The sequence below is a fragment of the Heloderma suspectum genome, chromosome 4, assembly GCF_057233095.1.
Source record: "Heloderma suspectum isolate Gila_16-S chromosome 4, 16-S_ref, whole genome shotgun sequence".
In the NCBI taxonomy this organism is placed as follows: Eukaryota; Metazoa; Chordata; class Lepidosauria; order Squamata; family Helodermatidae; genus Heloderma; species Heloderma suspectum.
This window is the reverse complement of record NC_139461.1, coordinates 253,308,131-253,332,793: the sequence shown is the minus strand read 5'-3', so window position 1 is coordinate 253,332,793 and position 24,663 is coordinate 253,308,131. Positions and strand designations below refer to the sequence as shown.

General features: G+C 43.9%; 1 protein-coding gene across 9 annotated transcripts in view; it reads right to left on the bottom strand.

The window, feature by feature from the left end:
- LOC146348533 (complement decay-accelerating factor-like) overlaps positions 1 to 21,888 on the bottom strand; it is a 97,803-nt gene extending 75,915 nt beyond the window's left edge. Inside the window, exons 1-7 of one of the 9 annotated variants that reach the window (XM_084853363.1) lie at positions 21,391 to 21,888; positions 12,672 to 12,860; positions 10,609 to 10,797; positions 9,677 to 9,776; positions 8,301 to 8,386; positions 5,679 to 5,873; positions 1,009 to 1,077 (exon numbers count right to left, since the gene is read on the bottom strand). In XM_084853363.1, the coding sequence (XP_084709489.1) occupies positions 1,009 to 1,077; positions 5,679 to 5,873; positions 8,301 to 8,386; positions 9,677 to 9,776; positions 10,609 to 10,797; positions 12,672 to 12,860; positions 21,391 to 21,463 (901 nt within the window). In that variant the 5' untranslated portion in view covers positions 21,464 to 21,888. Of the gene's footprint in view, positions 1 to 1,008; positions 1,078 to 5,678; positions 5,874 to 8,300; positions 8,387 to 9,676; positions 9,777 to 10,608; positions 10,798 to 12,671; positions 12,861 to 21,390 lie in introns of those variants that run through there. The other 8 variants (XM_084853365.1, XM_084853362.1, XM_084853371.1 and 5 more) reach the window with 8 other exon arrangements.
- Positions 21,889 to 24,663: the final 2,775 nt, after the last annotated feature.

Below are 24,663 nucleotides of genomic sequence, written 5' to 3'. Positions count from 1 at the left end.
CTCAATAACATTGACAGCAGACGTAACATTGTGTGTGGTGTGGGCTCCAGGTTCTGGAGGGCCCTTTGGCAAGACACTCACAATGGGCCCCTCTCCTTCAGTGAACCTATCTTCTTACCAGCATTGTTGCCTGCTGCTGCCTCTCCTCATCATTGCTACAACCTGCTTGCTTGCCAGGAAGAGAGCCAATGAACATGCAGGCACTGGCATCTACTGTTCCTGATCTACTGGTGAAGAGGAGGAGCAGATTTGGGAGCTCTCATCAGCAGGTCTTGGCATGTGCCCAACCATGCTGACCCTTGATGCAGACCCTGGTTGTGTGGAAGTATATTGCCGCTTTCATATTTTGACAGTTTAGCACAGCACAGCACAGCACAGGAGAAAGCATGAATAAATACTTCTGAGGATATAAGAAGTTGTACAATTAATAGCCTCGTTGGCTAGTGCACACACCCATACAAAATCAGCAGCTCTCTACCTACAGAAAGTGAGCATCCAGATAGAAAATTGTAGCCTACAATGCTCCTTCACATTCTTATTCTCTATCTGCCCTGCACAGATGTTATTATAACAACAAAATAATAAGGTTATTATAATAATAGCAATCTTGCTATTCGAAGGAAAGCCTATATGCTGTACTATTTCTGAATGTACAATATACTATTTCTAAATGTGCAGTTTGGCTTTTTTATGCCCCCTCCCCTCCCCTCCCTTCCCCTCCATTCCAAACTCTTCACAGAATTCAAGAAATAGCTTTTCCAAAGTAAAGCTGGGATGCTACTTTTTCAAAAATAAAATAAAATCCTCTGCTGTACACACTAATCTTGCCTTGCCCATATCTAGATCAAGGCTACTCTTAGAATTATCTGTACACCATTACAACCCATTTCCATTCAAGAAAAGACTGTATCATAGACACTTACATTGTAATAATCCATTCACTTCTAAAATGTATGTGCTGCATTACTAGCCCTGATGGCTCCAAAACAGGATTTTATGTCAGCTCACCTGAGGATTCATCACCTTTCTTCATTGGTCCTACACTGAGAGGCACAGATGTAGTAAGCGCAGTAGAGGCTACAGTACAAATAGCATGAAAAAGATGCTTCAGGATTGTATATTGTCTGCACCATAAAAAGAACCTTCCTGTACATAACTGGAAACTAATACAATCACATTTCAGTTTTTAAACACAGAACTCACCCAGGTTGCATTTTGTCTAAAAAGAGCATTATCGGTTTCAAAATATACCCATGATTGCATTTAAATGCTGCAACCTCTTAATTAAATGAAGCTCTAAGAAGCAGCATATACAAATTGTATGCCATGCAATTTTCCACAGCCAAGTGTTCCCCACCATTTTAGGAAACCTGCCTTACTATAAATTTAAAATTGAACCCGTCAGGGGCCATAAAAACATATGGTGGCACATCGCACATGGGGAAGCAAAGAATAAAGAGCTCCTTAAACTTGACTGGTAACATTCTGAGAAATTTTCAAGTTTCTTGTGTATCTAAAAGGCTGAGAAACTGCGATAGCACTGCAGGCAGAACAATCTAAAGTGTGTGTGTGTGTGGTGGGGGTGGGGAGGAAGCAAAGTGGTGGATGATCTGATACTTCCAAACTCATGCCAGCCAGAGCAAGAGGTGAGGGGGGTAGAGACTTTATCAGGCTTTTTAGACCAATGGACCATTGTTGTTAGGAATTTCCCCCCTTGAAAAGAAAGGCGGGGAAATAAGCTAGCCAAGATACAGGCTGAGATAGTTGACGGGCCAGATCCAGGGGGCTCTCTAGGGAATAGAGGCCATACAAAACCATCCTCAAACCTGGACTGCCCTGGTGGCAGGAACACCGGCAGCAATAGATCTATGCATGTGGAGCTTTCTGCGGGCATGCTATGGGGCAGAGAGGCACCTAGGCATCATAATTTCTGCCCTATCCTAACCCACATCAGTCAGCCATCTGAGAGGTTAAGATTGCTCTCTAAATCAGGGGTGGGCAACGCACAGCATCCTGCTGTGGCCCCTGCCACCACCACCCTGAATAGGGGGGGGGGGGAATAACAAAAAAAAATGTCATCCGTTGTGCTACAGAGAGGCTAAAGGGTCAAAAATTAGCTTGCTTTGCAAGCTAAATTTTATCCTTTTAGCACACCGTAGCTGCTACAGCATGCCAAAAGGGACAAATGTAGCTTGCAAATGAATTTGCTAATTTATCTTGGAAATCAAATTTAGCTTGACACTCTGTACTGCCATGAACACCATTAGTTGTTTTATGTATTTATTTGGTGCCTGCACAAGGGGTGCAACACATGGGGGGCAAAAAAGAGCCCTGGACTTCCCATACCTGCTCTAAATCAATCAAATAAATCTGATGCATTAAAGCTAATACGTTTATTAGCAATTTAGGGCGCAATCCTACAGCCGCTAGACAGCCATAGGATTGTTCAGTTTTCAGGAACTGACCTCGGAGCCCAGGTTCTGAGGTTGGTTCCTGGAAAACCGCCTCCCCTCCCCCACTAACTCATAGGCAGCGTGGATTGTCCCTAGGCTCTGCGCTCAGATCAGCACGGAGAGGGGCAAAAGGGGGAGTTCCCGGGGGTGGGGAGTGTGGAAGTGCCGGTACAACGCTTCCTATGCATTGTCCAGCCTCCCCACCCCCACTCCAAAGTCCCGTGGCTAGACAGCCAAAATCGGCGATCTAGCCACTAATGCAGGGTAGCCAGAGCGCAGAGAAAAAGATCCTCTCTGTGCGCCACCCGCCCTGCATTGGATAGGCGGCTGCCTCCAAGTTCGGAGGCAGCTGCCTATCCTGATAGGATTGCTCCCTTCATGATTTTGACCTTTAAATTTAAATATAGTCATCATCCGTTCCCGCTACTCCCCACTGATGACCTCATAGCTCCGGAAAGTGTGGTCTATAAGTGTGAAGCCCTTCCTGTGTTACATGAGCGGAACATGCCCTTTGTTTGTTGTCTAGCCAAACAATGGATTACACTAGATACGGGTAAGACTCCTGGATCAAAAAGCGCTTTATTGCATGGCCCACCTGCTAGGTAGTGCCAGTAAAGATGGACTGGACACTCAACTAATAAAAAAACTATTTTTTCTGCTATGCAACGTGACAAGCACACTTTCAAAGATCTTTCCATTATGTAGCATGGCCTGACATCTATCACACCCATAAAAACACTGCAAATTTCATATGTAGATATATCATGCAAAATGATGATCCAGCTCAATGGGTAGTACCCAGGAGGCCTTCTTCTGCAAGTGGAAGGCCTCTTGGACGACAATGTCTTCCAGGGAACAGCCCCCATGGTTTCTTCCACTAGTGCATCTCTGGATCCAGCCCAATACATTTTTAGGACAGCTCTTTCTTACCTATCTTTCTGCAAGTTTGGGAATATATTCCTGGCTTTACCATACATTTCACTTTGACTAAATAGTGTCTCAAAATTATGAATACTTGCCGTTTCCTAATATTTTATCCACAGCATTTGTTAAAAAAACTGTTATTAAGAACGTAGGAAAATCCACTAAACCATTCAGGTATGACCTAAATCATATCCCTTATGAATATACAGTGGAGGTGATGAATAGATTTCAGGGATTAGACCTGATAGACAGAGTGCCTGAGGAACTATGGACGGAGGTCCGTAACATTGTTCAGGAGGCAGCAACGAAATCCATCCCAAAGAAAAAGAAATACAAGAAAGCAAAGTGGCTGTCTGATGAGGCTTTACAAGTAGCTGAAGAAAGAAGGCAAGCGAAAAGCAAGGGAGAAAGGGGAAGATATACCCAACTGAATGCAGAGTTCCAGAGAATAGCAAGGAGAGACAAGAAGGCCTTCTTAAACGAACAATGCAAAGAAATCGAGGAAAACAATAGAATGGGAAAGCCTAGAGATCTCTTCAAGATAATCAGAGATATCAAGGGAACATTTTGTGCAAAGACGGGCATGATAACGGACAAAGAAGGCAGGGACCTAACAGAAGCAGATGAGATTAAGAAGAGGAGGAAAGAATACACAGAAGAACTATACAGGAAAGATCTTAATGTCCCTGATAGCCATGATAGTGCAGTCACTGAACTTGAGCCAGACATCCTCGAGAGTGAAGTCAAGTGGGCCTTAGGAAGCATTACTAACAACAAAGCTAGCGGAGATGACAGTATTCCAGCTGAGCTATTTAAGATCCTAAAAGATGATGCTGTTAAAGTGCTGCACTCAATATGCCAACAAATTTGGAACACTCAACAATGGCCACAAGACTGGAAAAGGTCAGTTTATATTCCAATTCCAAAGAAGGGCAATGCCAAAGAGTGCTCAAACTACCGTACAGTTGTGCTCATTTCACATGCCAGCAAGGTTCTGCTCAAAATCCTACAAGCTAGGCTTCAGCAGCATGTGAACCGAGAACTACCGGGAGTACAGGCGGGGTTTCGAAGAGGCAGAGGAACTAGAGATCAAATCTCCAACTTTCGCTGGATCATGGAGAAAGCAAGAGAATTCCAGAAAAACGTCTATTTCTGCTTCATTGACTACACTAAAGCCTTTGATTGTGTGGATCACAACAAACTGTGGCAAATTCTGAAAGAGATGGGAGTACCAGACCACCTTACCTGTCTCCTGAAAAACCTGTATGAGGGTCAAGAAGCAACAGTAAGAACCGGACATGGAACAACCGATTTGTTCAAAATTGGGAAAGGAGTACGACAAGGCTGTATATTGTCACCCTGCTTATTTGATTTATATGCAGAGTACATCATGAGAAATGCCAGGTTGGATGAATCACAGGTCAGAATTAAGATTGCCGGGAGAATTATCAACAACCTCCGATACGCAGACGATACCACCCTAATGGCAGAAAGCGAAGAGGATCTAAAGAGCCTCTTGTTGAGGGTGAAAGTGGAGAGTGCAAAAGCTGGTTTGAAACTCAACATTAAAAAAAACTAAGATCACGGCATCTGGCCCCATCACTTCCTGCTATTTAGAAGGGAAAGAAATGGAAGCAGTGACAGATTTTATTTTCTTGGGCTCCAAGATCACCGCAGATGGTGACTGTAGCCTTGAAATTAAAAGACGCTTGCTCCTTGGGAGGAAAGCTATGGCACACCTAGACAGCATAGTAAGAAGCAGAGACATCACCTTGCCAACAAAGGTTCGTATAATCAAAGCTATGGTTTTCCCAGTAGTAATGTATGGCTGTGAGAGCTGGACTATAAGGAAGGCTGAGCGCCGAAGAATTGATGCTTTTGAACTGTGGTGCTGGAGAAGACTCTTACGAGTCCCCTGGACTGCAAGGAGGTCCAATCAGTCAATCCTAAAGGAAATCAACCTGACTGCTCATTGGAAGGACAGATACTGAAGCTCAAATATTTTGGCCACCTAATGCGAAGAGAAAACTCCCTGGAAAAGACCCTGATGCTGGGAAAGATTGAAGGCAAAAGGAGAAGGGGACGGCAGAGGATGAGATGGCTAGATAGCATCACCGATGCGATGAATATGAACTTGAGCACATTCGAGGGGAGAGCGGAGGACAGGAAGGCCTGGCGTGCTATGGTCCATGGGGTCACGAAGTGTCAGACATGACTTAACAACTGAACAAGAACAGTTTGAAATCATGAGACATCCTTCAGTTAATTGATCTTCTCTTGCTCAAGAGAGACATTTTTTACCTTTACATTCAGGAGTAGAACCTCTCCAGACTCCACTTATGTTATCTTCAGTTGTACAACGAATAGAAGCCTCTCCCGTAAGCGAAAAGCCACGATCACACTTGTAAGTTACTGTTGAGTTATAGGTAAAATTTCCAGTACTTCCTCCATCATGGGATGCATTAGTGACATGAGGAGGAGAAGAGCAAGTAATCTCTGAAATACAGAAAAAGAGTTAATCAATATCAATGAACATTTCAGTTCTAAACTTTTCACTAAAACAATTTGGCAATCGATTGACTCTATGGGAACAAGTTTAGTAGTTTGAATATGTTATACTACAATTGAGAATCATCACAAGCTCCTGTACCCAATTGCCTGGATAATGTTTTTTTAAGGGGCAGCTGTTTTTAGGTGTTACAAACTAGGCTAAACCAAGCTGTATATTCTCACCTTGTCCCTAGCCCCTGTATCATGAACAGGGGCTAGGGACAACATAAATACATCACAACCAGACTTAAAGTCAGTTGTAACTGAATAAGAAACAAAGGGCTCCTTCACACAAAGCTTTTATCCTGTGATTGAGATTGCTCCTTCACGGAAGTTTGCGGGCTCTTTACATGATACTGTGACCTGCCGTGACCCTCCAGGGCATCTCCTGCACTAAAAGCCCTTTGTTCCATTTTTAAATAGATCGCAGATTCTGGGTATTTCTACATTAAGCAAAAAACCTGCAAAAACCCACATTCTTTCCAGAGCTTCCTGCTTTCGGTTTCTTTGTGGGATTAGGAAGGGCTTCTTTACATGGCAGCCATGTGGTTTGAACTCAGGGACTGCCTTTCTCCCTCCCTGGCATGTGTACAAAGCTGGGGGGTCTTGTTTCCGGAGCTCAACTTCTGCTGTACTGTTTTGTTGCAGCCCCCAGGAAACCTGACTTACTTCTGAGTAGAGATAATACCGCGGTATAAGTTTGCAATCATGGGCACACTTACTTGGGAGTAAGCCCCACTGAATTTAATAGGGTGCTCTGAAACAACAGAGGATGCTGCTTCTGAGCTTGGTGGGGTGGGGAATCAGTTGTGTCTACCTTTGTTTCAGGGAGGCATTTTATCCTCTTCTCCCTCTGACTGAGAAATGAAGAGGCAGGAGAGGCAATTGGCAGGTGATTCTTGCCCTCGCGCCTGTCAAATCTGCTCAGGTCTCCTTCCCTGAAACCCCGCTCCCATCCTCAAAGCCTTCGTCATCCTGACCATGCCCCCAGCAACCAAAAACAAATGCCCACAGCAGGCAAACAGAGCAGTTTCTTCCACTATGGGAGAATTTCACATGGAGGTCATGGCGCTCCTGTTCCACGGGCTGGGAAAAATACTAGCATTTGGGGAAAACACGGGATAGGCTGGAGGAAATGGAGGGAGACACCTTGGAGGGTAACAGCATCATCTAAAGAGCCTGCAAACATCCGTGACAGAGCCATCTCAATAGCAAGATAAAAGCTCCGTGTGATGAACCCCAATGGGCTATCAAATTACCCCATTGTGTTCCACTTGAGTTCCCTCCGTGAAAAGAGGAAAAGTGGCAAGAAGAGGAGCGAGATCAATGAAAGATAATGGAAGACTCAGATAAGGGGGGAAAAGGCAGGGGGGAAAGGAAGTGGGTGAAAAAGGGAGTCGTTGTGATCTAGGGATGGTGGAGAATTCCGCCACGGATCTCAGATCCCCTGAAACCTGTGGCAGAACGGCCTCCCACCCCCCACCACCCCACGGAATACCCCCAGGACGAAGCTTACCTGGGGCGGATGTGGAGACGGCAGTGGTGGCAGCTGGTCTCTAGGCCGGCTGCTGCAGCCACAAATGGCGGCCGTCATAGTGGCCGCCATTTGCGTCCTTCCAGGCTGCCATGATAGGCTACGTAAGTATTTATGTAGCCTATCACAGCAAAGAGCAGGGATGCAAATGGCGGCCACTACACAGTTTGCACCCCTGGTCTTTGCCGTGATAGCATATGTATTTACGTAGCCCATCACAGTAAAGGTAGCCACGCAAATGGTGTAGCGGCCGCCGTTTGCGTGGCTGCCTTTACTGTGATAGGCTGCGTAAATACTTACGTAGCCTATCACGGCAGCCTGGAAGGACGCAAATGGCGGCCGCTACAACGGCCACCATTTGCAGCCACAGCAGCCCAGCTGCGGCTGGAACTCCAGCTGCGGCTGGCCCTGACTGGCGGCTCCGCGGACCTGCTGCGGAGTGGAGCTGGCCGGGGAGGATTCCAGGGGGAGGGACGGAGCACCTCCCCCCCACTGCGGATGCCCCAGCACGGAACCAGGTAAGTGTTTCGTACATCCCTATTGTGATCCTGCATTTAAAATGGAAGCAGAAAGCCCCATTTTAAATGGAGTATTTTAGGCTGGTGTAGAGATGCCCAAAGACAAGTAAACTGAGAAGAAAATATTTTCTGTGCAATCATATACATAGTAGGGTTGCTCCTCATGCCACCTTTAGCCCAGGTACTGAAGGGTTGAAGCTGCCATGAGGAGTGGCTGCAATTCGGGTTCCTCGTGCATAATCTGGGGCTGCTCCCATGGTTCAAGTCCCGTGCTGAAGTAGTGAGTACTGGGCCTGTACAAAGCCATTGGGAGAAACATACGTTGACATTCCGGAGGCATCGGTTCCCATTCAACTTCTTTTTCATTCAGTACGCACTGGATAGAAGGTGATCCAATTAATTTGTACCTAAAAAAAGAGAACCTTCTTATCTCATTCTTCTGTAGATGCATGTACCTTCTTATCTCTATATTTCACAAGATATAAATGGGCAATTGTTTATGTTATACGTGGGATTCCCTTACTTATACCTGGCAAATATTTCCAAAAGCTTAATGCTTTGTTTTGCAGATTTGGGGGTGGTGGGGTGTGCCTTCCATCACGAATATCTTTGAAAAGGTTGCCATTCCAGTTAAAGAAGATGGGTTCGGCTTTCCAGATCTTGCTACGTATCATCGGGCTTATCTGCTGACTTGCACTAAATTTTGGTCTTTTCCACATAGATTTGATTTTCCACCTTGGCCAGTTTTGGAATTTTCTTGTCTGGAGCGCACAGGGCTCCTCCCACAATTTCGACAGTCAGGGACATCTGGTGTATAATTTCATGCCAACTACAGTTTGATCCAAATTGACTTCATGGGGAAATCCCAATTTCTTTCATTTTGGAAAGAATTTTTGTGTGTGGCAGACCTGGACAGATAAGATGACTTTTACCTTGGGTCAATTATTGGGTGTTGATGATTATTGTTTGCCATTTTGGGCTTTGCGAGATAAATTTGATTTGCCTGCTACAGCTGAATGGCAATACTTGCAGCTGCAACATTTGTTAGAATCTAGATTCGATCCCCCTGCTTTCATAGCTCTGGAGTCCCCTTGGCTATTGTAAACACTTACTGAAGCTGATTAGGTATATTGACGCACAATTCATGTTTATAAATACTTATTATCGGTGAATAAATAAGATACACAGGGTCTTAAGCAGGGATGGAACAGAGAACTGGAATGACCTATTCTGCCTAATCAATGGATTGCCGTTTTGCTGTCTGTATCTCATATGTCTATGGACCTCTGCTTATGTCTTATTCAGCAAAACTTCTTTTTGGGATCTATTGGATGCCACAACGTCTCTTTAATACAGGGTTGTCTAACTTGGCTAATTGTTGGAGGCGTAATACAACTAATACTTCTTTTAATCATATGTTTTGGAAATGCTCAATAGCTGCATAGGGAAGGGGAGATTCCCAAAAATTGGGCAGAGGGAACGTCTGCAAGCCAAACCCTTCCTCTTGGAGAAGGCAGACCCTGGATCCAAACCAAGGTAGTTTTGTTGGATTTTCTTGTTCTCTCATTGTTGACAACCTTTTGCCTAAATCTTGGATTTTAAAAAAATATCAGGTACACCATGAATTTGTTCTATAATCCAGCCCATAAGCTTTCTCTCATAATTCAATATGCCAATAGAGCCAACTCAACACACACCCATCTTCGCAGGTGAAATTTACTTTTGCCAAATACAGGAAATTAGTTAGAAGAACAGCTTCGCCATTTTCCGGTTTTCCTGGATCACCACATGATTTTCCTAGTAGAAAACAACATTGAGAATTAACATGCTAGGGTTAGATGGATACAGCATTAACAAACGAACAATTTAATTCATTCAGTATCCTGGCTCAGGTTCAAAGGGACACAAGAAAGTTTGTGATGTGCCTCCCTTCTCAGGAAGCAGTACTGCCGCCCCAATGTTAGATAAGCTGTTCTTAAAATTTTAATGAATTCCCCCCCCCCAATGCCAATATAGGCAGAATGCTGCAGCGCAAACACAAATATTTGGTTGTGATATAACAAAGGGTTAATTAATGCACTTACTGAAAGGAATCACCTTCAGCATGCTCAATGCTTTCACAAATTCTGACCAATGTTTTTGTTTGTACAGATATTCTTAAAGGTTGTTGTTGTTGTTTTGGCAGTTAATGTATTCTTCATTACATTGTATATTTGAATATTTGGCTCAATATTTTAGATTGCTAATTAATTTTATTTATTTAGAACATTTTATATTGCCTTTCTGACTCAATATGAGGCACCCACAGCCGCTCACAACCATCTATTAACCATCTAGAAAAATACAAGTTAGTCAAATATATGACAAAAACAAAAAGATGGAAAGAAAACAGCAGATTATACCAACCACATTAAAAGCACATTAAAAGCATATTCATCGCTTAGGTTCCTCAAAACTATAGCCAAGTCCCACAGAATAATGGAAGTATCTGTTAAATGATCTCTAAGCAATTTATTAAAACAAGGTATCTACTGGTATTCTTAGTGGCGTACCTTTTGAAAATATTACAGGCCAAACTAGCAGTTGCTCTGTGTGGTCTCGAAGCTAACTGCAACAATAAGATACTGACCTTGACAAAAATTGGGGACTGCTGTCCAGGTGTAATTCTCAAGACAAGTTACAACAGGGTTAATTCCAGGGATGCTGTCATAACCTGGGCGGCAGATATAGGTCAGTATCGACTTCGCTGCATAGTAGATCTTCATTTTTCCTGGCTGTATTCTAGCAAATCTGGACCTCGGTGGATTAATGCAGCTGCCTGTCAACAAAAGCAGACAGAATAACTCTCCTAGGAAGAACTATAAAAGAAAGGCTATACGTTTGATTTTCTCAGCTTTTTAAAGATGATAGGCTGTGATGCATAATGTTGTATCTGCTGTGTCAATCACAACAAATAAATAAATACATCCACTCCAACCCCGCAAAGTAGTCAAAAGAAATTGCTTAGCCCAAGAGGGCTAAGTTCCAAACAGCAGCCAATCTGGTGATGGTAAAAATACATGTACACCCAAATGTTCAGAACACCTCTGCATTCCTCCTACACCACCCTTCCCATGTCTCCTTGTGACTGATTGTCTGTCGATTCTTTCCATAAGATTTATTCACAACGTAAGCACTACCTTGAAAAAGACATCCTGGCCAATCATATAGATTGTGAAAACCAAATGTAGCTTGAATGGGTGAATCCTAACACATTTTCATAGGAAAGGCTTATGCTGGATTATACCCAGCACAAAGGCCAGTTTCCCTGCAAGAAACAACCTCGTTTTATTCAAAGGTAGCTATTCCATGTGTGCAAAAGCTCAGAGGCAACTAGAAGAGCAGGGATTTTCATAATGCTGAGTATCTCTTCAGAAGAAGCCCCAGCACATCCAAAATACCTTGAAGTACAGGCACAGGAATAAGTTTCCCTTAAGAGCTACTCAAGAATTTAGAGCCTAGCTATTTCTCCTCCCTGCTCACAGAGGCCACTGGAGTCAACTGCCCTGCGAGGAAAGGCAGGAGAATCATCTGCACTGGAGGTGGTGGCATCACCTCAACTTTAGTGCAGTGGGCAGTGGCAGGAGTAACAAGAAGCTGTCAGTTTCCAACTAGAACCCAGAAGCTCCCCCTTCCTCAGCAACCCCTGAAGCAGCCTCCCCCCACAATCTCAGCAATCTTCTGTGAGGGTGTCTGCATGTGTAGGCGACCTCCCATGCCCACAGCCAACACCCAACAACATCTGGCTGCATTACAGCCATTTTGAGAAAGGTCAGGTCACCAACTAATTCTTGGAGGCCTGGCCAAGATCTGTTTCTGAAATGTGAGCAGCCCACTTCCATCAAAGCTGGTCGTGATAAGAACCTTATAACATTAAGAATTGGTGCCTGAGTTTTCTTGCTTTTCTGTATCCTCCCCATCCCATTTTCCTTCAGGGTTTTGTCTTGTAAGCATGAGGGCAGGGACTCCCCTCAATACAAGGAGGTCAGAGGCTTAAATGGTGGGGCCAGAGTGTGCGAAGCTGTTAACAGCGTGGCCAGTACGTGCATTTTCATGCCTCTTACACATGTTCCTGTACTGTATTCAGGCATAATGCCCGAATAGGCCTATTTTCTCTTTTTCATCCAGTTCAGGTGAGTTGGTGGTGGTGCTAAACCAGTGCCTGGGTGTAGTAATGGACTGTATGGGGCGGGGGTCGATAAACAGAAGTTCAATCTAGACGAGACAGATAGTTGACCATTTCCTAATGAATACATTTTTACAGATTTGACAGATTTGATTTTCATAGGTCTGGATATGGTATGCAAGTTTAAGCATTAAAGCTACACTCAGCGCCTGTAAAACCAATCTAATAGAGGCATACCCACTTTCTTTTTCCAGTACACAGCTGTTGACATGGCTGTTAATAAATTTGTAATCATGTCATCATTGACTGAAGTGACACAATATTCAATATTATGCTGTATTTTGTGTTTTTAATTTTTGTGAATTGCCAAGAGAGCTTCGGCTATTGGGCGGTACAGAAATGTAATAAACAAACAAACAATATTTAATAATACCCTTCTGGTTCATTTGGATTATTACAACCTATAAACTGTTCAATATAATACAAGACTAATGGCCAAAAACTTGTACACAAAAAAGATAACTTACGCTCACAAAACTCTTCTATAGTTGTCCAGTGTGAATCTGGAAGGCATGTTACAACATTTAGTTTTCCATGGATATTATAAAAACCATCCAGACATTTGTAGCTTACTGTATGACCAGGAGAAAAGCTTTCATCATCAACTTCCCTAGAAGGGATGGCATTGTTCACTTTTGGTGGAGCTCCGCAATCACCTGTATTGAACAGATAATATTGATTTTAATCACTGCATAGCTGCTTTGGTTTTCCAATATTCTTTTTATGGATTTACACTGACCATCAGCAGCAAAGCACATTATAACCCTGTTCGGTGTCAGTCAAATTCATACAGAATGCTGTATTTAGTTTTAGTTAGATATTACAAGGATTGTTAATAATTTCTAAAACACTTTAAGCACACAAACCTCTCAACAACCAGCATCTCATCGAAACTCAAAACTCCGAGGCAGTCCCCATTTTAGTTAGGGGAAAATGGGCTGAAATAGAATCACTCCTTCAGCAAAGGAGATCGTTACCCTGTCACGGTGCTGGAGCTTGAGCACCTCAATGACGTCATGAGCTAAACCGTGAAGGGACACCCAAGACGGGAAGGTCATGGCAGAGAGGTCAGACTAAATATGATCCCTGGGGAAGGAAACGGCAACCCACCCCAGTATTCTTGCCATGAAAACTAAATGGATCAGTACAACCAGAGATATGTCGGCATACCATCGGAAGCTGGGACTCCCAGGTTGGAAGATGGTCAAAATGCTACTGGGGAGGAACAGCGGATAAGTTCAACAAGCCCCAGATGTGATGACGCAGCTAGCTCAAAGCTGAAAGGATGGCTAGCAGCCAATGGTGCTGGTGGTGAACGATGAATCCGATGTTCTAAAGATCAACACACCATAGGAACCTGGAATGTAAGATCTATGAGCCAGGGTAAATTGGATGTGGTTATTGGGGAGATGTCAAGATTAAATATAGGCATTTTGGGTGTCAGTGAACTGAAATGGACCAGAATGGGCCACGTCACATCAAATGACCACCAGATCTACTACTGTGGACAAGAGGGCCACAGAAGAAATGGAGTAGCCTTCATAATTAATAATAAAGTGGCTAAAGCAGTGCTTGGATACAATCCAAAAAATGACAGAATGATCTCAATTCGAATTCAGGGTAAGCCATTTAACATCACAGTGACCCAAATATATGCCCCAACCACAGATGCTGAAGGAGCAGAAGTAGATCAGTTCTATGAGGATCTGCAGCACTTACTGGATAGTACGCCAAACAAAGATGTTATTTTCATTACAGGAGACTGGAATACTAAGGTGGGTAGTCAAACGACACCTGGAATTACAGGCAAGCATGGTCTGGGAGAACAAAATGAAGCAGGACATAGGCTGATAGAATTTTGCCAAGACAACTCACTGTGCATAACAAACACTCTCTTCCAACAACCTAAGAGATGACTTCATACATGGACTTCACCAGATGGTCGACACCGAAATCAGATTGACTATATCCTTTGCAGCCTTTGGCAGATGTCTATGCAGGTGGTAAAAACAAGACCTGGAGCTGATTGTAGTTCAGATCATGAACTTCTTATTGCACAATTTAGAATCAGACTAAAGAGAATAGGGAAGACCCACAGATCAGTTAGATATGAGCTCACCAATATTCCTAATGAATATGCAGTGGAGGTGAAGAATAGATTTAAGGGACTAGATTTAGTAGATAGGGTCCCGGAAGAACTATGGACAGAAGTTCGCAACATTGTTCAGGAGGCGGCAACAAAAAACGTCCCAAAGAAAAAGAAAACCAAGAAGGCAAGATGGCTGTCTGCTGAGACACTGGAAGCAGCCCAAGAAAGAAGGAAAGCAAAAGGCAACAGTGATAGGGGGAGATATGCTCAATTAAATGCAAAATTCCAGAGGTTAGCCAGAAGAGATAAGGAATTATTTTTAAACAAGCAATGCGCGGAAGTGGAAGAAGATAATAGAATAGGAAGGACAAGAGACCTCTTCCAGAAAATTAGAAACATCGGAGGTAAATTCCAGGCAAAAAGGGGTATGATCAAAAACAAAGATGGCAAGGACCTAACAGAAGCAGAACTGATCAAGAAAAGGTGGCAAGAATATATGGAAGATCTGTATAGGAAGGATAATAATATCGGGGAAAGATGTGATGGTGTGGTCAGTGAGCTAGAGCCAGACACCCTGAAGAGTGAGGTTGAATGGGCCTTAAAAAGCATTGCTAATAATAAGGCGGCAGGAGATGACAGTATCCCAGCTGAACTGTTTAAAATCTTGCAAGATGATGCTGTCAAGGTGATGCATGCCATATGTCAGCAAATTTGGAGAACACAAGAATGGCCAACAGATTGGAAAAAATCAACTTATATCCCCATACCAAAAAAGGGAAGCACCAAAGAATGTTCAAACTATCGAACAGTGGCACTTATTTCACATGCCAGTAAGGTAATGCTCAAGATCTTGCAAGGTAGACTCCAGCAATTCATGGAACGAGATGTACAAGCTGGGTTTAGAAAAGGCAGAGGAACTAGAGACCCAATTGCCAATATCCGCTGGATAATGGAGAAAGCCAGGGAGTTTCAGAAAAACATCTATTTCTGTTTTATTGACTATTCTAAAGCCTTTGACTGTGTGGATCATAACAAATTGTGGCAAGTTCTTGGTGCTTTGGGGATATCAAGTCATCTTGTCTGCCTCCTGAGGAATCTGTATAATGACCAAGTAGCAATGGTAAGAACAGACCACGGAACAACAACTGGTTTAAGATTGGGAAAGGAGTACAGCAGGGTTGTATACTCTCACCCTACCTATTCAACCTGTATGCAGAACATATCATGCGACGTGCTGGGCTGGATGAAGCCAAGGCTGGAGTTAAAATCGCTGGAAGAAACATTAACAATCTCAGATATGAACATGATACCACTTTGATGGCTGAAAGTGAGGAGGAGCTGAGGAACCTTATGATGAAAGTGAAAGAAGAAAGTGCAAAAGCTGGGTTGCAGTTAAACCTCAAAAAAACCAAGATTATGGCAACCAGCTTGATTGAGAACTGGCAAATAGAGGGAGAAAACGTGGCGGCAGTGACAGACTTTGTCTTTCTAGGCGCAAAGATTACGGCAGATGCTGACTGCAGCCAGGAAATCAGAAGACGTTTACTTCTTGGGAGAACAGCAATGACAAATCTTGATAAAATAGTTAAGAGCAGAGACATCACACTGACAACAAAGGTCTGCATAGTTAAAGCAACGGTAATCCCCATAGTAACCTATGGCTGTGAGAGCTGGACCATAAGGAAGACTGAGCGAAGGAAGATAGATGCTTTTGAACTGTGGTGCTGGAGGAAAATTCTGAGAGTGCCTTGGACTACAGGAACATCAAACCAGTCCATACTCCAGGAAATAAAGCCAGACTGCTCACTTGAGGGAATGATCTTAAAGGCAAAACTGAAGTACTTTGGCCACATAATGAGAAGACAGGATACCCTGGAGAAGATGCTGATGCTAGGGAAAACGGAAGGCAAAGGAAGAGGGGCCGACCAAGGGCAAGATGGATGGATGATATTCTGGAGGTGACGGACTCGACCTTGGGGGAGCTGGGGGTGGTGACGGCCAACAGGAAGCTCTGGCGTGGGCTGATCCATGAAGTCACGAAGCGTTGGAAGTGACTAACCGAATAAACAGCAAGAATCACTCACCACTAAACCATCAGCCCCTGATCCTGACCATCTCAGCTAGAAATAGCTGCAGCAGGGGGAAAAAGCCAGCTTGACAGAGTTGTCCCTATCATTTGGCAGAGTGAAGTGGCGACCTCAAGTGGCAGATGCTGGGCAATGGGATGTGGCGGTGACACAGTGTGATTTTATTTTTCCTATTTTTTCATGTTGTCTTCCCTATATCTCCTTACACATATTTCCCTTAAATAGTTAAGTTTATATCTTACATGTAATATCTTACCACTTTTATTAATTTCTCTAATTTCTTAAATCCACCCTTACTTGATTTTTGTCAATAAAGATTGTGCTTTCTATAACGTCTCTTTCTGCTCCTAGTAGATAACCTTGTAGACTTCAGGCGCCACAGTATACTCTTGTTTTCTTTTGTAATGTAACATATTCGGTGTGGAAAAAATAGAATGCAAAGTTTGACCCTGAATACAAGCCTGAATCATAAACATCCTGAAATGTATTCTGTGACCCAAGACATCTGAGTGTTAATTGAGAACACTATGAAATGTAAAAAGGTCAACATTCTAAACCAGTCCATGTCGTGTGAATAGCCCAGATCAGGAAGGGTGTGTGTGAATGGAGAATGAATGGTTTTATTGCAGGAGGGCCAGATGAGGGTGCTCTGGTATGTGCTGAAGATTGCCAAAGTATCAGTTACAGAAGATGGACATGGGCCAATAAAAGAGGGGTATCTGCAGATGTTTTGATAACAAGGACAGCACTTTATGACCATAGAGATGTTGGGGAGTCAGAAGGAGGTGCCAGGCTCTCTACAACAAATGTCAATCTTGGGAATTGGGAACATGATGTATTATCAACAAAGAACATACTGAACCCCTCTTTGATCTCATGGGCCCCAACGAAGGGAAAAGGGTATAAAACCCCTGAATCTGCCAGTGTTCGGGGAGGGGTGCATCTGGATCATTTGTATGTGCACATACCAACAGTACCCTTGATCCACAGGACATAACTGCTCTGGCCAAATACTTGATAGCGTTGTGGTGGGTATGTGTTGGATAAAATTCAGGGAAAGGATTTTATCGTCCAGGGCTTATATAAGGCGCAGTTATCTTTGTTCTGTCATACTTAACCGTTTGGGTTTAGGATATAAGACAGCAGGCTTAGGCTTGGACCTGGCTGACATTGTATCACTGTTGCCTCAGTGGGTCATTTGCGGCGTGGACCGATCTGGAGCTGAGCAACAAACAGGGGCTAACTGTATACTTAGTCATTTAATGCACCATATTTGGGTAACTACGTTTTTACCTAAGAGGCATGCAACCTCTTAAGCCACAGAGAAGGGCACAACTGCTTGAGGATTGTTAGTTTGGGGCTCTTATCTAAGAGGCGTGCAACCTCTTGAGTTTCAGAGAGCCTGAAACTATTTGAGATTTCTTTGTAACTAAGTTTGTACCTGAGAGGCATGTAACCTCTTCAGCCTCAGAGAGTGTGGGGAGGTTTTACTTTTGCTTATTTCCTTTATTTCAATAAATCTCCTTTTCTTTCATCTGCATTGGTTGTGTGTGTGTTCTTCTCCACCTCACAAGATCCCAAACCTCTCAGCCTGATCAACCGAGTGGTCCTGGGTAAACTGAAATCCATATTTTGCAGTGGCACCAGTTTTTCCCCAGCTGTTTCCATCCTCCCAAGGTGGTGCTCTGACAACAATGCTTGCTTGTTGCTAGCCTGGGCTGTCTGTCTGTCTGACCCAGTTGCCTTCTCCCAATATGTTACAGACAGTGGTGTTGAGAAAGGCCCCCAATCATGAGAGAAGACAGAGAAGCAACTAGACCAGGCCACACAATCCAGCAGGCCTCATGCTTGTGCATGTGTTGCTCTGCTTACGTAGCACATACATGCTAACACTGCTGTCGGATTGTAGTATATGTTTGAGTGGAGCGCAAACAGCAGAGTGCTCTTGTCGAACCTGTGGGTTTCCCCAAAGCAGCTACTTGGCCAGTGTGGGAACAGAATGCTAGACTAGACAGGCGTTTGTTCAGATCCAGCAGGACTCTTCTTAGGTTCTTAAGCAGCAGCAAGATGTTGGGAGAACACAGATGTTTGTGCCACTGTGATTAATATATTTGGATGCAGCTCAACAGCACCCCCTAGCACATCTTATGTTCCCTCATCACCCACTGCGGGGCTCACCAATAGGCAAAATCTTACCTTTTGTTCCCCAACATACACATCTTTTTCACACTAATGCATCTCATTGGAAGTAACTGGACAGTTCTCTTATCATGTATGTGCAGAGTGTTTGTGCCGGTTGAAACAGCCTCTACATCATTTTCTCATTGGCTGAAAAGACCACTGAGGTTACTGACTTTTAAGCAGGAGTGGAATTCACTTCAGGGTTGGTTTCTTGCATTTTAGGTTAATTTTACCTCTTTCCTACCTGAGGCTTTTTGCATATATGCAGTTTTGATTGATTTGGTAATGCTACATCCAGCCCTGCTTACCTGACCTAAAGCTGCTGAGCAATCTCCTTTGTTAAGGCCAAAGTTCCCTGTGTTGGCTCAAGTCAAATTTCTCTTAAAGCCACCATGCCTGCAGCTGCCAATACCATGGAGTTTGCAGAGCTTACTCTTCCATGAGCAGCCTGTTAACAGATCTTTTTCACAACGATGCACTGCATTGGAAGGAACTGCATAGTTCTTTTATACTGTGCAGAGTTGTTTTGCAGGTAGACCTAGCCTGTAAATAATTTTCTGATTGGCTGTAAAGACCACTGATGTCAGAATTGGAGCTTATCACTCCACTGAACAAAATAAAACAACCCACTCCATCTCCACTAAGCAAGTGGCTTTAAAAAAACAAAACTGATCTCCGATTCCTATCAACATGTGATACTTTGCCCTCAGTCTTTGTCACATGGAAACTTTTAAACAGGAACACAAAGATGCTTATTCTCAGTCCATACTCTGTTAAAGAAACTTTGCATATGCTATGTAATCCAAGATTCTACTCAAGTAGCTAGCTAGCTAAGTTAGATTAACTTTAGTTATTTTTATTAGGAATTGTCTCCATGTGATTGTTGTCTTCACTTGTCCTTCACTTTTCCTCTTTCCTCCCCCAAATAAACTACCTTTCTATATCTGGACATTTGGCTGCATTATTTTAAAAGGGAGTTTTTCAGTAAAATCTTCCCTATGTGCAGGACTGCACCATTGTTAAGCTACAGTCAGGGCCAGAAATATTGGAACAAGGATAACTGTTTTGGCAGTTGGCCTCTGTACACCACCATGTTGAAGTTGAAAGGAAACACACCCAGATGAGAGCGAAGTCAAGACTTCCAGCTGTAATTCAAGGGGTTTGACAAAAGTGGGGGACTAACTATTCAGGAAGGACAGCCAGTGGCATACACACACACCCATCGTTGGTGGCTCATAAGTCAGTATGCGGCTGCAATGCCACCTCTTCCCCATTCCACATGCTCACCCTCCTCTGTATCCAAGCATCACACATCTTGGCCCATCTTTCTGCTATGTTTCCATTTATTGCAAAACTCAGACAGCGCTTCCGTAGAACCACCACTGCAGCAAATTAAGCACACCAGACCTTTATTCTAGGAATGTAGGAAGGAGCATTAAAGAAGTAATATACTTCTTTAAGGAAGTATATTACACTCTGATGTAGTGACTAGAGTGCTGTGTCTGGATGTATGTAATTACATGTACTTATTTTTCAGGAAAGAGTTATAGCAATTCCATTTCATTGTGCAATGCTGGACTGATAAAATCATTCTAAAAATACAACAGTGCCAAAATATGTAACTAAGTCATATTTATATTTCATCAGCAACACATAGCACTGGTATTTGAATAGTCCCTGCATGGTCTTTGCTGCTGTAAATACAGCCACTTTTTTAGTAATTCATTTATCCCTACCCTCTGATAAAAAAACCCAAAACCAATTTCCTGTTGAGCAGTCAGAAATCTATGTTTTGCTTATAAATATTCACCATCCCCTTCTGAATCGAATGATACAGACCATACTTAAATAGTGTCCTAAGTATACTGCCCCAGAATCACATTTTCCCAAAAGTTGATTGTATGAAAACAACTTCCTAACATCTCTGGCAGTCATAATGTGAAACATGAGGTCTGTCAGGATGCTTCTCTCTGAGATGCGTTTGAATAACCAGGTATATTCTTCAAGGGACGTGCTGTTGTTTGAAAACTTTAGAATGCCTTTCAGTCACAATATTATTCTTTACTTCAGTATCTTAATCTGATAAACACAAATTCAAATTTCATCCCAGCAACAAAGCTCATTGGGCAAGCAATACTCCACCTAACATAAGGGAAATGAGACTGGAAATAAACGGATCTGTATGCAATTTGAGGCAAGGCTCATCAGGGCTTCATTTAGGTATTTTCCAAGTGTTGATGGTTTGGATACTGTGATTTCTAGAACCAGTGTCTTGGTAAAACCAGAATTACATTATCTTTGAAGATTACAATCCAGCAAACGGCAGGCATGCTTAATTCCCAATGAAGTCAGTGGCACCTCTCCTACTCATGACTTTCAGTGTAAGCCTGTGCATGGCTGCTGCTAAGAAGTAAGTCTCCCTGAGTTCAAGGGGGGTTACTTTCAGGTAAAGGTGGCTTTGGATTGCACACGAAAAGCAGCCGTCCCTCACCCCACCCCCAAGGCCACTGTCATTCATATTAGGGACTGGACTCACTATACTAGTCAGCGTATACCGTTCTGGATAAAAATGTTCCCTTAGGGCGCGAGCCTCTGCCTGCGTAGACAGAAAAAAGTCCTACAGCGGGCTGGCTGGAGGATGCTGGGAGCGGCAGGGCTTTTTTCTGCCTACACGTGCAGAGGACCTTGCCCTCAAGGGAGGGAGCGAGCCCCTCCCATCGGGTGGGGAAGGAGCAGTGTTTGGGAGGGAGATCGGGGCTCCGGTGGGCCGAGGGGCAGGCGATCTTTCCCGCGGGGCGCCGCAGCATCCATCTCGCTCTGTTTGCTCACCTCGAGTTCTGGAGAGCAGGGAAAAAAGCACGAAGAGCCTCGGATCAAGGCCGGACAACGGGAACCCAGCCATGCCGCCCGCGCGCCGCCCGCGCCCTCCGGACACGCCCCAAGCCAGCAAGGCTTGCCGGAGGGCTGCGCGAGCCTCGCACGGGGGGCGCGGGGCGCAGGCCCGGAGGCGGGCGTCCCGGCCGGGGAAGCTCCGGACCGAACTTGGGGCGAGCCCTCGGGGAAACTCGGGGAGCTGTAACCGGAAAGCGGGATCTCCGGGCCGGGCGATGTCCGCCGCTCTCCTTGGCTCAGAGAAGCGCGAAAGTTGCACTTGCGCTCAGTGGTGGGTTTCCGCTTTTGAGATATTTTCCCCTCCGGTTATTACGCTGTTTTCCTTGTAGACTGACGACAGCTTTTGTGGTTCGTTGCTAGGCTTCCAAATGTTGCTGTGTAAAACACACCCCCAAATGCTATTTTCTCGTTTTCGGGAATCCGAAAGTCCGTGCTAGCCACACCCAAAGTATAGTCAGGCTTAAAATTCTAGGTACGCCACACAGACGGAGTTTAGAGGGCGGCCACGGCTTATATGAATGAATGAATGTGAACCAGGGGACCCTGTGGTATTGCAGAGGGTTACATTGACAGTCGTCTTTAAAGATGATGGTTTTACCGTCTTTGTTTCTAAAAATATGGGTATGCAAACTATGAGCACTTGCAAAAGGCATTCTGAGGATCTCTAAAGTTCTTTTCTACTATTTCACCATCACTATCCAGGAAAAGGTAGTCATGCTTAACTCTCACCGAAATCAATGGGGATTGTGTTGCTGTTTGTATACACCAGCAGGACCAGCAACAAAATGTTGCAGCTGTTCGGGATTTGAGCCATTCCATCCCTCTTTGTCCAGTTTTCTGCTGCCCCCCCCCAATCATTCAGCATTCCCCAGTCATTGGGCATGCTAAATCCACATTGGGCTGTTTTTGGATTCTCCTCTTCCCTCCGCCTGGAAATTCCTAACGCTTTTTTTATACTTCTGTAAACCTTGGCATTCTCCCAAGCCTGCTGGTCCCTCCGTCTTGTGCACTGAAAGCCTGAACACTGGAAACAGTGGGAATGATGATTTATTTCCATGAGAGTACAACAGCCTGCATTTGTTGTTTATTCGGTCAGTCGCTTCCGACTCTTCATGACTTCATGGGCCAGCCCACGCCAGAGCTTCCTGTCGGCCGTCGCCACCCCCAGCTCCCCCAAGGTCGAGTCCGTCACCTCATAAAGTCGTCTCTTTATACTGATCCATTTAGTTTTCATGGCAAGAATACTGGGGTGGGTTGCCGTTTCCTTCCCCAGGGATCATATTTAGTCTGACCTCTCTGCCATGACCTTCCCGTCTTGGGTGTCCCTTCACAGTTTAGCTCATGGCATCATTGAGGTGCTCAAGCTCCAGCACCACGACAAGGTAACAATCTCCTTTGCTGGAGAACAGCCTGCATACGAGTACACAAATGGCAGGCTGGGGATTCACAGCATCAGGGAAAGTCACACAGATACACACCCCTCAATGATTCTTGAAAGGACAAAGCCAAAACTGAGTTGGTATCTGATTCTTGCCATGGCAAGGGCAAACCAGCCTGGCCCCATCCATATGCCAGGGAAAGTGTAGTTGCTATTATGCTTTCTTTCCTCTTTCCTCCTTTTGTATTGTGTCTATAGATGGTGAGCAGAGGCTGTCTTAGCTTTTAATATATATCTAATCTCCTTAGAAAATGTTAGGCACTTTAGGGTTTGCCAGTAGGAGCCATGTCGTCCTGGCAAGCGTCCACAGGTCGCCTCCTCAAACAGCTTTTAAAAGGTTGAAAAACCTTTTCATCTTCCCCTGGAATTAAAAGGGGAAGCTAGAGTACCATCTGGATAAGATCTTGGAAGAACAACTTCTTTTGTGGAGCAGCAGAAGAGCTGGACCCTAAGGTCAGTTTTCCGAAGCGTCATCTACTCAAAGCTGTTTTGAAACTCCTATGTAATTAGGAGACTTCAGGGCTGATGAGCCCCAAAAGTATTTATGAATTAAAAATACCAACAATATCTGAGGACCTGCAAAATCTGTTGAAGTGACTGTTTGTTTGTAATTATACTTACTTGCTTTCTTTATGGAAAAGGAGGATGGCAGCGGCAAGGGGAAGGAAAAAAGCCATGGGACCACCGCCAACTCCCCCAACCCCTCCCTTGGCAAAGGTTTCTAGAGATGCCGGAGATGTAGAGGAGTTGGTGGCTCTGATAAAAACGTTGTCTTCTCAATTAGCAGAACAGGCTAAGAGGCTGGATACAATCCAAGATTCTATTACTAACCTTCAAGGGGTTGTGGATTTAATTAATAGCTCTTTGCAAAAGATGGAATTGAAGATTAATGCTCTCTAAGATCAGGTGTCTGCGTAAGAGACAGCTATGCATTCCTCCCATAATATCCTGTCTGCGGGAATTTCCCAACTGGAGGCATATAATCATAGAGCGAATCTGCGTATCCTTGGTATCAAAGATCTGCCTGTCTGTCTAAATTTTTGGATAAATTTTTGCATGAGCTACTCGCTCTGCCATCTGATTATTTACTCGATATTAAGCATGCATACCGTGTTCCAGGTCCAGTTCGTGGCATCAAAGGGACTGCCTATACTGTTATAGTTCAATTTGAAAGAGTTTCTACAAAAAATCATATTTTGCGCTTGGCAAGAGAAGTGGGAGAACTTTTGGGGGGGGCAACATGAGACAAAGTTATGTTATTTCCGGATTACACTAAAGAAATCGCTGACAAAAGAAGGCAATTTACCAAGGCGAGAAATCAGGCAAGACAAATGAATCTGCAATATCATATCAAATATCCTGCTATATTTTGCATTCTTTTTGAAGGCCAGATGAAAAAGTTTTTAAATCATGAAATGGCGGAGGCTTGGCTAGCTGGCGTTCAAAGTAAGGCACAGGAGACATCTTCCCCAGCCTCATGAGCTGGGAACTTTTCAATTATTATTGCTCTTCGGATTTGTTTGAGTTATAAGGTCCAGGCAGTATGCCACTCCAGAGGACTGTGTACATATATCCCCCTTTTTTCTCTCTCTTTTTCTTACTTCCTCTTCTTTTACATTAGACATGATGTTGTTGTTGTTGTTGTTCAGTTGTTCAGTCGTGTCCGTATAATAAAATTCCTGTTTCTGTGTGTATAGATATGTATACATTCATATATAGATTTAGAAATGACACTATCTAAAATATAGATAGCATAAAATTTATTAGTGATT